This window comes from Bos grunniens, chromosome 6, assembly GCF_055505025.1.
Source record: "Bos grunniens cultivar Pamir isolate PY7600 chromosome 6, Bosgru_T2T1.0, whole genome shotgun sequence".
Classification (NCBI taxonomy): Eukaryota; Metazoa; Chordata; class Mammalia; order Artiodactyla; family Bovidae; genus Bos; species Bos grunniens.
Genome location: NC_141170.1, coordinates 73162834 through 73178984, shown reverse-complemented (window position 1 = coordinate 73178984; position 16151 = coordinate 73162834). Strand labels below are relative to the sequence as shown.

The 16151-nt window shown below is 42.1% G+C and overlaps 1 protein-coding gene across 2 annotated transcripts in view; it reads right to left on the bottom strand.

The window, feature by feature from the left end:
* Nucleotides 1-16151, bottom strand: part of SEL1L3 (SEL1L family member 3) — a 108289-nt gene that overhangs the window by 72568 nt on the left and 19570 nt on the right. For both annotated transcript variants that reach the window (XM_086406244.1, XM_086406246.1), the window contains exons 3-6: nucleotides 5464-5590; nucleotides 3446-3567; nucleotides 2975-3090; nucleotides 624-682 (exon numbers count right to left, since the gene is read on the bottom strand). In XM_086406244.1, coding sequence (XP_086262370.1) covers nucleotides 624-682; nucleotides 2975-3090; nucleotides 3446-3567; nucleotides 5464-5590 — 424 coding nt within the window. The remainder of the gene's footprint in view (nucleotides 1-623; nucleotides 683-2974; nucleotides 3091-3445; nucleotides 3568-5463; nucleotides 5591-16151) is intronic.

Sequence of the window (16151 nt, the reverse complement as noted above, 5' to 3'; positions counted from 1 at the left end):
CTAAAGAACTCATGCCCCATGGTTCTACCACTATAAAACCCACTCTTAATCAGGGATGCAGAAGCAAGTTAAAATTATGACACACAAGGAAAAAGACCCAATTCTCAGTTTCTGTAACTCTCATAGAGAATGATTATATCAAGATGAAAAGTTAGCCCAATATCAATAGTTACATACATTTCAAATTTAGATTATAAACATAAATATGAAGGCTGTCTGCTTTTATGTTTTACACTAAGTCAAAGTTATCAACTCCTCCCAGTAAGCAACATTAATACTTTGATTTGTTTTCTAGAATCCTTTGTAAATGATAATTTTCAAAGAACACGAATTATGCAGTGCTATGAAAGGAAGAATTTACAATGAGATCTGGAGACAGAACTAGTTTCTCTTGCTTGGGAAAAAACAAAAAGAAGGTTGTGGGGAAAACAAGGAGAGTTTGTGGGCATTTAAAAAAGAAAAAAAAAGGTACAAAGATTAACTTCAAGGCAGACTAGTTACCATTTGTGCTTGGAAAAGCTCAATCAGATGGGGTAGGAATAACATTAGGGTGCAGGGCTAACACAGGAAGGTTTCTTAACCCTCATCCAGAAAATTTTGACACAATGAAAAGCCACACTTACCTAATGGTCTGATTATGGTAGTCTTTCAAATCCTGCCCAGTGCTGGTGGTTACTACTATCTATGTTGGGAGAGATACACAAGGATTAGTAATGCCTCCAGACCCCACACCATAAATACAGTCCTGGGGATGAGTTACTCATAAAATATGCTTCATAGTCTTTTGTTTGATCAGTTTCTGCAAAAAACAAAATAGCAGTTTACCAACCCTGTGTATATTTTGAGACTTAAGAAATTTAATTTCTCCAAATGACTTGAGATGATAAAAATATCTATAATGTAGTTTCCCCCAGGGGGTTGTAGACATTTCCAAACTTTGAGTCAAAAGATTCTTTTGCTGAATTCGTGCTTGAAAGCTTGTTGCATAGAAAGACAAAGAAAGGTGTAAGCTACTTCCTCAGCACTAAGAATCGTCACCATCACTTCAATGGTGACAATGTTTTCATCATGAGTGTTGTTAGCTGTCTTGCATTCTTCTTGTGTCTGGACTACAACATAAGCCCGTAAGGTTAGGGGGCTCTTTGACTCCCCAGTGCTACCACAGAGCAAGTGTTCCGAAAACACATTCTTGCTTAACTAGATTCTCAAAGATGTAGCTCCAACACCATGTCTCTGAAAGAAAAGCTAACTCAGAAAAAGCAGTCCAATTCAGCCACAGACACCGTGTTGTTTCAGAGAAAAAAATGACTCAGACCAATTGTCTTTCTAAACCAACCATTTACTTTAGGCCAATGTGTCCATTTAGTCAAAGTAATGAATATAGTGGTCTTACCACTGAGCTGGATTTTGTGTAGAAAAACAATAAGTATTATTTTGGAACCTATGGGTATCAGGGAGAGCAGATGGGATGCAAAGATAAAAGGGCAATTGGTGAATGTCTACTAAAAAAAAAAATCTAGCTTTTTTTTTCTTTCTACTCCATCTGGTCTTCCTAACTCTTCTCTTCCGCTTTACCCAATCATGTACTCTGCCATTAGTTAAAGGATTACTTTGATTTATTCCTCTGTTTAAAAAACTTCAATGACACCATGCTGCATGGCCAGAAGAAATTGGAAGTGAGCATCCAATGATGGGCTAAAATATCTCCTCTGTTTCTCCATTTAAACTCTGTGCCCCATCTGTAGGAACCTTCTTTAGGAAACCTTCCCTGAGCATCCCAGCATGAAGTTGGATGTCTCTCTTCTGCGAATGAATATGAATCATCTGGCAATTAGGCTCACCTTATGACACCCCTTTACCTGCTCTATGTGACTTCCGTAAATAGTCTCTAAGCTCCTTGATCATAGTGCCTGGCATACAGCAGGTATAAAACAAGATCTGTGATTTGCTCTGATGATTTGATACCTAAGTGATATGAGGCACTGACCTGACCTTAAGAGAAAGCAGCAACCAAGCTAAATGTCATCATAATCTTCATGCAAATGAGAAGCTAAAACTCGGACCGCAGCAATGTCACCTAACAACATTAAGGAAACAAACATACAAAAATGCCAGCTAATGTCTTACAAACGCTCCTCAGTTAAGCTACAAGGACTGACCCAATTTCTCTTCTCTTCAGAAAAAGGACATGTGATAAACCTAACCACCAAGGGAAGTCTGTATATTCTCTAACACAGAAGACAAACAAAACGTCTTTTCCAGTTTCGTTTTCAGAAAATCACAAATCAGTAAGAAAAGCTGATAAGAAAGTAACCAGAAAAAAGGTAGTATACCAGTATCATATATAACAATATAAAGGAATGGCATTATCTTCAATAATAACAAGAGATTTGCCATAATCCATAAAATCTGTGTTATAAGTGCTTGAAACTGTTATGTGCAGTGTTTCGTAGTCCAAAGTAGATAAAGAACGTCTGCCTCACCAGAATTATCACTCAGGTTTGTTGGTTATTATTTGTTTAATGTCAAGCACAAGCAATTGTTTTCACTGCCAAAAACAGTCAAGCCACTTCTTGGCTGAGCGAACCAATAAATTTCCTATAAAAAAGTTGTAGATTTGATAACACTATATAAATATGGCCAAGGCTGTTTTACCATTTATCTCCTCAAAGCCTATTTTGCTAGGAAAAAAGGCTTGAATTGCTCAGATAATTGTGGTTATATAGCTAGATGTATTATTCATTCACAGTATAGTCAAAAAAAGCACTTTAAAAGTTAATTAAATGGGATAGAATGCTTATGATTTAAGATTCCAACTATAAAATTTTTATTTAAAAAAAGTGTTATGGTTGTAAAAGTTTATCAGTTACCACAAATTTGTTTTTGCAGATTTCTTAGCTCCCTGACTTTACAGCAATGCTTAAAGTTAAGTGACGGTGCTGATATAATTCATGATGGAACATGCTCTTGGTACCTGGCCGCCATTAAAAGAGATATCCAGGCGAAACCACTCCTTCAAAGGTATGGTGAATTTCGTTTTTACAGCAAGGTCTTCTCCTTTGACAAGATGCATTTGAATATGCAAGTAGCCTAAAGGGAAAACAAAAGTTTGTGAAAATGACAAAGAAACTTAGAAGTGAAAGAAGTGGGCTATATCTTTTCAATGATTTTCCAAAACTGCTATGACTAGATCACATTCCTTCTTCCTTTAAATAAAAGCAAAATGAAACAAAACAACAAAAAACACCTAAGTACATTCGTCTGTATTGAAAATGTTTGTTTTAAGCTTCCGGAAAAAGTTGAACTTGAAGCCCATATTTGGAAACCATCATTCTTTACTGCATTGCCACAATGACAACGTTCCTTATTCTAGACAGACATATTGGCCAAAAGACAGAGAGTAAGAAAACCACATATCGTTCTAAAGATTCTGTTTCATACTTACCCTCTTCAGTAAGAAATATAGAAGGTGTGCCGTACATCTCATTAGAATCAACAAAGTACAGAATCCCACAGAGATTGGCCTTGCAATAACGGAGTAAATAAAGCCACAGTGAAACAGTAAACCTGCAAGAGTGAGGAGAAAAAAATTCTGCAGATTGATATCATCCAAGAACAGGTAATTATAGTTAACAATGACCAAGTAAATTGCTTTTTTTCCATTGAAGGGATGAATTTGCCTTCGTGCTCATCATGGGAGATCCACTTGCAAAGCTTGATTTTAGAAACAAAGGAGGTAGTTATAGTAACTGCGAAAGACAGGAGTTAAGCGTCACTGTACAAAACTAGCAGACATTGTACCTTGCACCAAAAACTCTTCCTATGCCTTTTTGAGAATCACACGGACCTGCCATTTGAATACTTGATTAAGGCTTATAAAGCCAGACACAGACTAAAAATCTGGGTTTTAATAAGAGGTGATTTGATAAGAAGCTATTCTAATTTCAATGATTAAAAAAAAAAACATAATTAGGGCTTTTTGAGCAATTTCATTTCTTTCAAAGATAAAAGCCCTAAGGCAGAAACATGTCATAATCTGCAAATGGCATTGCCATATGCTAATAGGACCCAGAAATACTATTTTAATGCACACATGAGGTTGTTTGGTATCACAGTTCTGGCTCACCGATATGGAGCAACTACTCTAATTGTTCCATTTCTGGACAAGGGCTATTTTAGTTGAAAAAAATACACTGTCCATCTGTGATTTGCCAAGTGAGGATAAAATAACAGTAGTCAACTTCAAGAGGAAATATTTTAGCCAAGCTTTGTGATCCACAAATCATTCAACAAATATTTGCTGTTTGAACACTTGCTTGATGTCACATATTGTGCTAGTGACCAGCAGTTTAAAGATGAGCTGAGAGCAATTGTGTTTTGTGAGTAAAACATGAATCAAGGTCAAAACCAGTACAGAGAATGCTCTCCATTTCCCCAAAAACCAATTCACAGTTTGGGTTAAAAGGGCAGCGGCCCCAGATTCTTTGGGGATTCATCCCAACAAGGCCTTAGAATGTTAGAATATTCTGGGCTTTATAATCTGGCCTCCAAATCAGTGATAAGATATACAAACAGATGGTGCCACACAGCTCCCTCCTGACCCACCCAGCTGAGCAAGCTCATGAAGATAAGTTATTACAAGGAAGCTTAGCAAGAACATACGCTTAGTAAAGTGACTCAAGATCTTTCTACAGCCAGCAGCATGGGAAGAATTAAATCACTCTGCTGAATCCATCCGGTCTGAGGTGAACCACGAACCATTTTCAGCATCTTCAATTCAGCAGAAGGAAAAATATATATATATCTGGGTTTTGCTGAAATCAATGGAGGAGATCAGAAGTTGTGAGATTTCAAGCAGCTCATCCAATCTTCCAAGGCAGAAAAAGCAAAGCAAAAGTTGCAATCTGGCAGGGCTGTGGCTGGCTGCATTTGACACCTTGCAAAGCCTCAGGCCCCAACACCTGACTCCCTTACTTAGGTCATTCCCAAGACTGGCATACCAGTCATTAGGAGGCAAACTGGGGATTGCTAAGTGAGAGAATGATTTCCAAATGCATTGAAGTTTTTGGGTCCACAAATTCTGCCTAAGCTATGAACAGCTCATCATTTCCTCAAAGCATATTACAGAGTAGGTCCTCCTAAGTGGGTCCACTAGCCTGCCCTAGACTTCCCAGATGGTTCAGCGGGTAAAAAAATCTGCCTGCAATGCAGAAGACACAGGAGATGCAGGTTCAATACCTGGGTCAGGTAGATCCCCTAGAGAAGGAAATGGCAACCCACTCCAGTATTTCTTGCCTGAAAAATCCCATGGACAGAGGATCCTGGTGGGTTACAGTCCTTGGGGTCACAAAGAGTCAGACATGTTTGAGTGACTAAGTGTGTGAGTCAGATCAGCCTGCTCTGGTCCTCAGATAAAAAGAACACTATGGCTGCACTGGCCCCCCATCACCAGCCCCTTCTTACACTGGGTAATCTATCCGCTGGCGTCGAGTGGCCTCCAGCTCTCGATTCTGAAATCTCAGGAACTTCTTCACAATGCCTGTGTTTTCTCCACTGGAGGCATAGAGAAATTCCAGGAGGGTAACCACATCTGTAAACAGCAAGACAGCTGCCTTTTAATTATTTCCAGAAAAACACGGCTTTCAACACCACATTCTTTCTGGAACCTACTGCCTAGCTCCAATCAAACATTTAAGTGAATCGTCTGAAAATATCAGCAAACGTTTATGGCACACTGAATATATGCCAGGCACCCAAGACACTGCACAGAGCTATCTCAATTCATGTCCATAGCAACCCTACAAAGGAGAGTCTTCATTAGTCCCACTCTACAGATGAAAAGCCTGAAGTATAGAGAGGTAAAATAATTTGCCTAAGGTAACAGAGCTAATAAGTAGTAGAACGAAATTTCAAGTTTCCAGCTTAGATTCTATGTGCTTAACCACCTTACATCCTGCCCGTCTAATGCTATGAAAAGCATTTTGAATTTGTGTAATAATATTAACAGTATGGTCCATACTAAATAAATAATAAATAAATATGTATATGTATTGTTCAATGGGTCAAGTTGCACTTTAGATAAGAAAGGGAGTGAGCCCTGGAATTTCTTCAGCCCTAGGGCTTCTCCTGTGGCTCAGCTGGTAAAGAATTTGCCTGCAATGCGGGAGACCTGGGTTTGATCCCTGGGTTGGGAGGATCCCTTGGAGAAGGGAATGGCTGCCCACTCCAGTATTCTGGCCTGGAGAATTCCATGGACTATATGTCCATGGGGTCGCAAAGAGTCCAACATGACTGAGCAACTTTCACTTTTTCACTTGGGGTCTAAGAAGTCTTCTGACTCACAAGGTGAAACAGAGAGCATTGTAAAAGTTAAAGAAAAACCAGAGCTGCATTTCTGAATGCAAACCGATAATGATATCAGTTTGCAGCCTGGGGTTGTAAGTGAGAACTGCGAAAACTGCAATTTGAACTCTTACTTGCAGAGTGAACACACGGCCCAGGATCCTTTTCCCAACTAGGACTCCAGATTGCTGTCATTCAGGACTTCCCAGCACTGTTCAAGTCTGGATGTAGGTTTCGGCCCAATTTGGTGATGTATATGCTACTACTTCGGAGAAGGCAATGGCACCCCACTCTAGTACTCTTGCTTGGAAAATCCCATGGACGGAGCAGCCTGGTAGGCTGCAATCCATGGGGTCGCTAAGAGTCGGACACAACTGAGCAACTTCACTTTCACTTTTCACTTTCATGCATTGGAGAAGGAAATGGCAACCCACTCCAGTGTTCTTGCCTGGAGAATCCCAGGGACGGGGGAGCCTGGTGGGCTGCCGTCTATGGGGTCGCACAGAGTCGGCCATGACTGAAGTGACTTAGCATAGCATATGCTACTACTTCTCTCTAATGCTTCTATTTCTTCTTTTTTAATGACTGCATATTGAAATTAAGTTAAATAATCTTCTATTAAATATTGGAATTGTTGTGTAATGAGTGGAATTGTGTATAATGAGTGGTTTCTTTTGTTAAGGCAAAACACCATACACTTCAAAACCAGAGTCTTCGGTAACAACCTAGAGGGGTGGGATGGACAGAGAGGTGGGAAGGATGTTCAAGTGGGAGGGGACATGAGTAAATCTATGGATGAGTCATATTGATGTTTGGTAGAAAACAACACAATACTGTAAAGCAATTAAACTTCAATTAAAAATAATTAATTTTTTTTTTAAGAATTTAAAAGACACAAAAAACTAGAGAGTCTTCCACTTTATTTTGCACATGTGGGAGAGTTCTGTGGCTCTAGAAAAGAGAAGTACCTATAACAAATCTTACAGAGAAAACTGAGTTATTTCATCTGTATTTGAGGTCTAAAAAGTTAATATGGACTTTTTATTTCACATACTCCACCCCATTTCAAAGAAAAATTAATTCACTGAGTTCAACCTAGAAACAAAGATCATCTTTTCTCTTTCTTAAAATGCTCCTTGGTCTAAAGGTCTATATTTAAATGGTGGAAATAATCTGCTTTCCTGGTCTTCTTAGAGAGGGAAGAGTTGACTTTTGGGCAAGTTACCAAATGACAATATTGGCGAAAATTATAGGAGCCTGAGCCTGGGATAGAGGACACCCCAGCTCTCATTCCTCATTGGGGAAAAATGCTTCACTATATAAAGAGGTACCTCTAGTTCATTACAACTTGGAAATCATAAGAGCGATGTTTTCATAGTCTCAGAGATACATTTAGAAACCCCAAAGGGTGGAGTTATTAATTCCAACAGAAATACTTCAAACTTTTTTCTTTGCAATTTGAGCTCGATGTGGGCACGTTGGACTTGCTGGTCAGTTATGGGAGCCAGGAAAGAGGATTAGGAATGGAAATACTACAAGGGTGTCTTCAGAATCCACAGAAAAAAACTGACCGAGAGGTTGATGTCAGCCCAACCTTGGCTAGCTTCCACCATGGTGAGCAAAACATAGGAGACCAGATGGCCACGTTAGCCCCCTGGGAAGCCTTCTGCTGGTGATTGCTGTTGAGTTATCTAGTATATAGTAGAAAAATTTATCAGAATGAGCAAGATTTGATTCTGCCCCACCTGACTACAGTAAAAGGAGGTTTCATAAAGGAGGTTTCCAAAGTGAAAGGAGTCAAAAGTGAATGTTGATGAGCCTTTCCTTTATCCTGGGATCAAAGTAAAGCTAGTTGAATAAGAGAACTTGCAGCAAAAGACTGTGGAGGGAAAATCTAAGACCCAAAGATCTAAAATAATTTTACAATAACACATATCTTTTGTGTCCAACAAAACCAAAGTGATGATGGTTTTCTTGTAAAATCTGTAGCTTTAATGATAGTTCTATGATTTGGAGTTCTATTACAGTTTCCCTCAGTACAATACTGTCTTCCCATTTCATTAGAAATAATGAATAAAAACGAAAAATTTTGGAGTAGGGAAAGACTTGAGAATTCATCTACATAAAATGCATCAACATAAAATATTAGCCCAGGATAAATAACATCCTCCAAGAACTGATTGGCTGCTTGGACTGCTATAATTGATTTGTGATGACTATCATAGGCATTAAATGGTAAATAGCAGTAACAATGCCATTGCCCATTGAAGGATTTACAGGTAGGTAAACTCCAGTTCAAAACATGGGCTCAAAGAGGTTAAATGAATTGCTAACATAGAATGTAAGCTCCAACACAGCAAGGACTTTACTTCATTCTTTAATCCATACTCAGAGCCAGAACAGTGGCCAAAACATGATAGAGGCTCAAAAAACATTTAGGGAGTGAATGGATAAATGAACAAATGAACACAGCTGTGGCCAAATCAGGATCTGGATCTATGTCTCTTTCACCCAACATGTTCCATAATTCTACAATGTTCCCCATACCCCCCAAGCCAAAAATTAAATGTCTCTTTTTTCAGATCCTTCCCCCAAATCCATTTCTTTGGCTAATCTTGAATGAGGAAGTTACATGGGGAAGAGGCATTATTGTGACATAAGCACAAAATGCCATAGAATCAGTTCGGGTTTGGAACCCGCTCCCTTGGCCACTTTTATTGCTTTTATTGCTTTATTGCTTTTATTGTTTCCTCAAATTTTAGAGCAAGAAGAAGCATTAGATTTAACATGGTGCAAACTCCTTCATTTGGAGACAAGAGAAGTGTTCGTGTCTTGTTAAAGGTCGTATAACTAATAAGAGACCCAAATATGACTCAAACCTGGTCTCCTACTGCAAACCAATGTGCTTGTTATTAAACCACATCACATCTCACAAGTCCTTCCAGAGAGAACTAGGGCTGATGTTCAGCTGGCATGCCCATGTGCGGCTCTACTGGTTGTTAAAATACTGAAATATGTCCATATTGTTTAGATGATGTGCCCCAACACACACACAATACCCACTCTGGCTTCTCCTTCAGAGTAGAATCTGGCTCAGTAACGATATTCAGCACATTCTGTTTCAGCACCAGGGCCAGTGCCTGGAGGAGCCTGCCTGGGCCCCCCACCTCATACTATTTGTTAAATGTTTTGAATATCACCCTGAGTGATATTTAAAAGTATATATATCACCCTGAGTGACATTAAAAAAAAAAAAAAAGATGAGGACAATAAAGGACAGAAATGGTATGGACCTAACAGAAGCAGAAGATATTAAGAAGAGGTGGCAAGAATACACAGAAGAACTATACAAAAAAGATATCTTCATGATCCAGATAACCACAATGGTGTGGTCACTCACCTAGAGCCAGACCTCCTGGAATGTGAAGTCAAGTGGGCCTTAGGAAGCATCACTATGAACAAAGCTAGTGGAGGTGATGGAATCCCAGTGGAGCTATTTCAAATCCTAAAAGATGGTGCTGTGAAAGTGCTGCACTCAATACACCATCACATTTGGAAAACTCAGCAGTGGCCACAGGACTGGAAAAGGTCAGTTTTCATTCCAATCCCAAAGAAAGGCAATGCCAAAGAGTGTTCAAAGTACTGTACAATTGCACTCATCTCACACACTGGCAGAGTAATGCTCAAAATTCTCCAAGCCAGGCTTCAAAAGTATGTGAACCATGAAATTCCAGATGTTCAGGCTAGATTTAGAAAAGCCAGAGGAAGCAGAGATCAAATTGCCAACATCCACTGGATCATCGAAAAAGCAAGAGGATTCCAGAAAAACATCTACTGCTTTGTTGATTACGCCAAAGCCGTTGACTGTGTGGATCACAACAAACTGGAAAACTCTTCAAGAGATGGCAATACCAGATCACCTTACCTGCCTCTTGAGATATCTGTATGCAGGTCAAGAAGCAACAGTGAGAGACTTTATTTTCTTGCCTTCAGTCTTTCCCAGCATCAGGGTCTTTTCCAATGAGTCAGTTCTTTGCATCAGGTGGCCAAAATATTGGAGCTTCGTCTTCAGCATCAGTCCTTCCAATGACTATTCAGGACTGATTTCCTTTAGGATGGACTAGTTTGATCTCCTTGCTATCCAAAGGACTTTCAAGAATCTTCTCCAACACCAGTTCAAAAGCTTCAGTTCTTCAGCACTCAGCTTTTTTACAGTCCAACTCTCACATCCATACATGATTACTGGATAAACCATAGCTTTGATTAGATGGACCTTTGTTGGCAAAGTAATGTCTCTGCTTCTTAAAATGCTGTCTAGGTTGGTCATAGCTTTCCTTCCAAGAAGCAAGTGTCTTTTAATTTCATGGCTGCAGTCACCATCTGCAGTGATTTTGGAGCCCAAGAAAATAAAGTCTCTCATTGAGAGAGTCAGACACCACTGAGTGACTTTCACTTTCACTTTTCTTTAGAGATAGTCTTGAAGCAAAGAATTCATTGTTTTGTTGTTTAGTCACTCAGTTCGTGTCTGACTCTTTGCGACCCCATGGACTATAGCCCACCAGGTCCATCTATCCCGGGGATTTTCCAGGCAATAATACTGGAGTGGGTTGCCATTTCCTTCTCCAGGGGATGTTCCTGAGGCTAAAAGTCTGTAAGGGGAACTTGGAGGAAAATAAGCTACGATTTTCTGACACAGAGAAGTAAAGTTAGAATGATGATAACTCAATCTTCTTTTCAAAGGCAGGACACTAAACAGGCAGTGGTGATTGGGAGTTTAATTGTCCTTAAAGCCAAAGCCTGGGAACAAAAAATTCTACTTTCTAGCAAGTATGATTTAGGTTGGAATTTCTCGCTGCAAAGGGCACTAGGCAAAGAAGTGAGTGACTAAGAAAGTCTGTAAGATGTTCAACACTAGGAGTCTTAAGAATAAATAAATTCCACTCCCAGGAATTTATCCTCCAAACATATTTATTTGTGTGCACAAAGATACACATGCAAAGGTGCTTACAGAAACCTTGTTGCTAACAGTAAAAGACAAAAGATGACCTGCATGACCATCAACAGAGGACAGGGCAAATAAATTATGGACTGTCAGGCAATGCAATGCTAGGAAGCTATTGCAAAGAATGTGGTCATGTTTCCTGTACTGACATAGAAAAAATTTCTGCCATATTGTTAATGAGCGCAAAGCAGAATCTTTAGTATCTTCCCAGGTGTGTAAGAAGAGAAGGATCTATCAGCCTAATGATTATATGGGCAGAGAGCATCCCTGGAAGGAAACACAGAATCTAGTGTTATTGAGCTTGGCTCTAAGAAATAGGACCAAAAGACTGGGGCAGGTAGGAATTTACTCTTCCCCCAAAACTTTTTAACACTCTCTGAATTTTTTAACCAGGTACATGTATTACTTTGTTGGCTACAAGAGAAAAGAACATCTCTGGACATTTCCATGCAGGCAGGGAGAAGGAGACTGCCACATGCAAAGGCCTGCCCCGCCCTGGGCGCCCCGTCGGTTCAATCCACTTCAAAGAGGCAAAGTCCAGTGGCTGAGGAAAACAGGGTGATTCATGTCAGTCAAAATTCAACTTAGACAAAAGTGTATTCCTTCTAATTTAGAACCTGGGTTGGAATTGTTTTAGCATATGTCAGAGAAGCAGCTTAGCAAAGTTGAAAGAAGCAAGAACTTGGACTCCATTAAACAAGTTCCCAGAGCCTCAATTTTCTCCTCTGTAAAAAGAGAATGAAAATACTGTCCTCCCCCGGGGCTCTTATGAGGGTTAAATGAGACACTGCGCATGGAAAAAGTGACTTGAAAATCATAAAGGCCAATGCAGACGCTAGGCATTCATTAATGGTATTACTGAAAAATCCAAGTCTACAGTGATTACCTGGGGGAAAGAAAGCAGTCTCTTTTGTCTCTAAGAGTGTCACATTTGTAGTTCTTATAATTACAAAAAGCATCATCATATCATTAACTTGAATTGTTCCACTGAATAAACTGATATTTTCACAGAGACACGTAAAGTCTGTCTCCAAAATTTGAGTTAGTCTTCTATGATTTTGTTGTAAACGAGTTTTGTTATAAGGAAATCTTACTTACAATCCATTGGGTCTGAAAATGAGAATGAATTTTTAGTGAAAGGACAAGAGAGTGGAGAAGAAGGAGACTGCCAGTTTCTGACCTAAGAGGGAAAATCAGAAAAATCTTCGTCTAGGTGGAAGTACCAGTGCAGCAGACATAAGAGATCCCTGGAGGAGGGCACGACGGCCCACCCCAGTATTCTTGCCTGGAGATCCCATGGACAGAGGAGTCTGGTCGGCTACAGTTCACGGGGTCACAGAGTTGGACTGAGCACGCAGCAGGTGGAAGTAGAACAAAATGCTTGCTACATCTGAGCATGGCATCTAAGGAACTCCAAAGTGTCGCCCCAACTTGCCTTTCCAATCTTCTTTCCGGAACTGCCCATCTCACACTTCAGACTTTACCTGAACAAAAGCTCAAGTGTGGCTACTCCACACTTCCACCTGTGGCAGACACTGGTAATCAATCCACATGGCGTCTCTCTCACTAAGCACAGACTCGGCCTCAGAATCTTCCTCAGCACTGTGCTCTAGGTAGCCACCCCCATTGCTCTGAGCTGGCAAGCAAGATGAAACCCATTTGCCATCCCTCATTCCAAGGGTTGCAGGCTCATCCCCATTCCCGCATCAGACTGCATTCCCTTCTCTCTTTTTCCTTCCGCCTGGATGTGCGTGCGTGCAGGCTACGTTGTTTCATTCATGTCCAGCTCTTTGTGACCCCATGGACTGTAGCCTGCCAGACTCCTCTGTCCATGGGATTCTCCAGGCAAGACTACTGGAGTGGGTTGCCATGCCCTCCTCCAGGGGATCTTCTCGACTCAAGGACTGAACCTGTGTCTCTCATGTCTCCTGCGCTGGAAGGTGGGTTTTCCTTTATTGTTTTTCTGACTATGGAAACTCTACTCTTTCTTAAAATTTCTGTTCAAATGTCACTTCCTCTGTGAAGAACCCTTGCAAAGGACCTAAGATGCAGATTGCTCAGTAACTTTTTTCTATGAATAAGTGACTTAAATAAATAAATAGCTTCACGACATCCCCTGGCAATATAGCTTAGTAGTTAAGTGTGGTGTTTGGGAACCAAACTACTTGAGTTCAAGTCCTAGTTCCATCATTAGCTGCGTAACTTTAGACTAATTACTCTAGTTCTCTGAGTCAGTTTCCTCCTCTATAAATTATGACAGTCGTGCACTGGTATTAAATTAGATACTTGCACAAGCACTTAGCACAGTTCCTGGCACACAGTGAGTGCTCAGTAAGGGAAAGTGACTGTTACTATTGGGAGCTGTGTTTACTTCTGGATAACCACGTTAAAGAGAAGGACCATGTCTGCGTCTTTGAATCTCCAGACTTAGTAAAGAAATTGGTGCAGGATGGGTGTTCAATCAGTCTTTATGGAATTGAACATGATACACATCATAAGGGGTGGTGAGTACCAAGAGAGAACTAGAGGAAGCTGGAGGGCAGAAAGTTAGTTTCTGATTTGAGAATCAAAAAAGGAAAGAAAAGAAAAGAAGAAACCTTTGTGGAGAAGGAGTAGAAAATTTGAGCAGACTACTGAAATATGACTATGATTTTGCTAGGAAAACATGAAAGATGGCCATGGGGCTGGGAGAGTGTTGAGGGTAGGGGCAGGGTGGCAGCTTCCAGTAAAAAGAGATTCATTAGCCAAGTCATACAGATGAGTGATCACAGACTGGAGCTAGAGGGCAGGTGCAGGGTGAAGGTGTGCTCATGTGTAGTTGCAAAGGAGAATCACTGCAGCCGTAACCAGTGCAGCAAAACGGTCTCCACCCAGGAAGCCTCAGTGTGTACAGGCCCTACGGAAGGCACACAGCTGACCCCACCCTACACGCTCCCTACCATAGCCATGTAAGAAAGCTGTCACAGTGTGATGGTCACATATAAGCTAAGAGAGAAAGGGTCCTTGCCTCTTGGCTAAGAGCCCTCATCCCTCAGTCAACAAGCAGTTGTCATGTGCCTGCTGTGTACAGGGTGCCACACTGGGCACCAGAACCAGACAACCCAGGCCTTGTGGAGCCTGTGTGCTAGTACAGAGACACTCCACAGGCAAATAAACCATTCAGTATATTCAATTACAAGGCCTGGGGGTGCTAAGGTTATGAAGGAAATAAAAGGTGGATACTGGTGTGGCGGGAACAATTGGGTAGGGCTGCCATCTTAGATAAGGTGGTCTAGGATGCTGTCCCCAGTAAGATGACATTCGTGCAGAGGTTGCAAGGAGGTAAGAGAGCAAGTCACACAGTGATCTAGGGGAGGAGCATGTTAGGGAGAGGGGACAGTGATGCAAATGTCTCAAAGTGGGAATGAACTTGGTACATCAAGGGAGAAGCAAGCAGGCCTGCATGGCTGGAACAGGTGGGCAAGGGGGAGTGTGGCAGGAGATGAGGCCGATAAGGGGACAGGGACAGATTCCACAAGCCATGCTCAGGGACGTGGGCGATCCTTCCCTACTCCATCAGGGAGGAGCTGGCTACAGGGGCCACTGCATAGGGGGACAAGGGCCAGCAGGGAGGCCATTTGCAGACTGCGGCCAGAATCCAGACAGGGACAATGGTGGCTTAGACCAGGATGACAGCAGACACGTGGTGAATAGCGACTGAATATGAGGTCGGGGCTGAAGATGGAGGCCGCAGGGCCAGCTGACCTCTCACAACAGAACGCGCAGTCCAGGTGCGCCCCTGGAGCCACCAGCCCCAGCGGTTTATTTCTTTCTCTGGGTGAGCTCATGCGTGAGTCAGGCACACGTGTGACAGGGCAGCGGATAAAGCCCGGTGTCCTCCCCCGGAGGGAACAGACAATCAGCGGGCCCCAGGCAGGGTGAATCTCTTGGCCAAAGGCAGGAACAGGTGCACTGGCAGGGCACGTGGCTGAGCCTTGGCACAAACGTGTCCTGAAAGGCTGCCAGCTTCTGATCCGGGGTAGGTTGACCCAGCAGGGCGGGACGGAAGCCGGTTGCACCTCCACCCAAAATCAGCCCACCGGCCGGCCTGGCACAATCCCAGCATGGGAGATGAGCTGCAAAGAGTGTCAGGGCGCACAGATCTGGCTCTGGAAGCCTAACTGAAGGCTTTAGGTGGGGGCGCTCCAACCACACAGACAGAACACGTATGCACCGAGACTGGGCTCTCTCTTCATAAAGAGAAAAGAAAATGCAAGCAAGTCACAGGGGGTACTTAGTTCAGACACAGAGCTCTTGCAGGACAGCAGGCACTTGACACAGAAAATGTCCCCCCCCACTCCACACCAGGGCTGGCGGCAGACTGCGATGGGGCGAGGCATGAAAGCGCCCCCGTGGCGCACTAATGCCACCTTGTTGTTCGGACTTGACTCTTGTTCTTCAAGAGCAGAATAAAGAAGCCCCTGCTGGGAACCAGCCAGAGGCCTGGCCCTCTTGCATTGCGCCGCCGATATCAAGAACAAAGGTCGTTGGCACTGTCCATGGGGCTTGCGGCAGACTCTCTTTTGATTTCCTTTTTAAGACAGGGAGGGGAAGTGCTCCCCTTTCCTGGTGAACAAACCTCAGCCCGGCAAATAGCTGGTTTCGCGGGTGGATGGAGCCCCCCCTCCCATTGTCAGTGACTTTGACTCTTAGAAAAGGTTTTCTTCTGCATTATGCCTTTATTAGACTGGTTCTCGCCCCAAAAGTAATGGTCTGAAGGAGGTGTGGAAAAACAAAACCCACTGCGCTGTTCCTGAACCCAGTGACT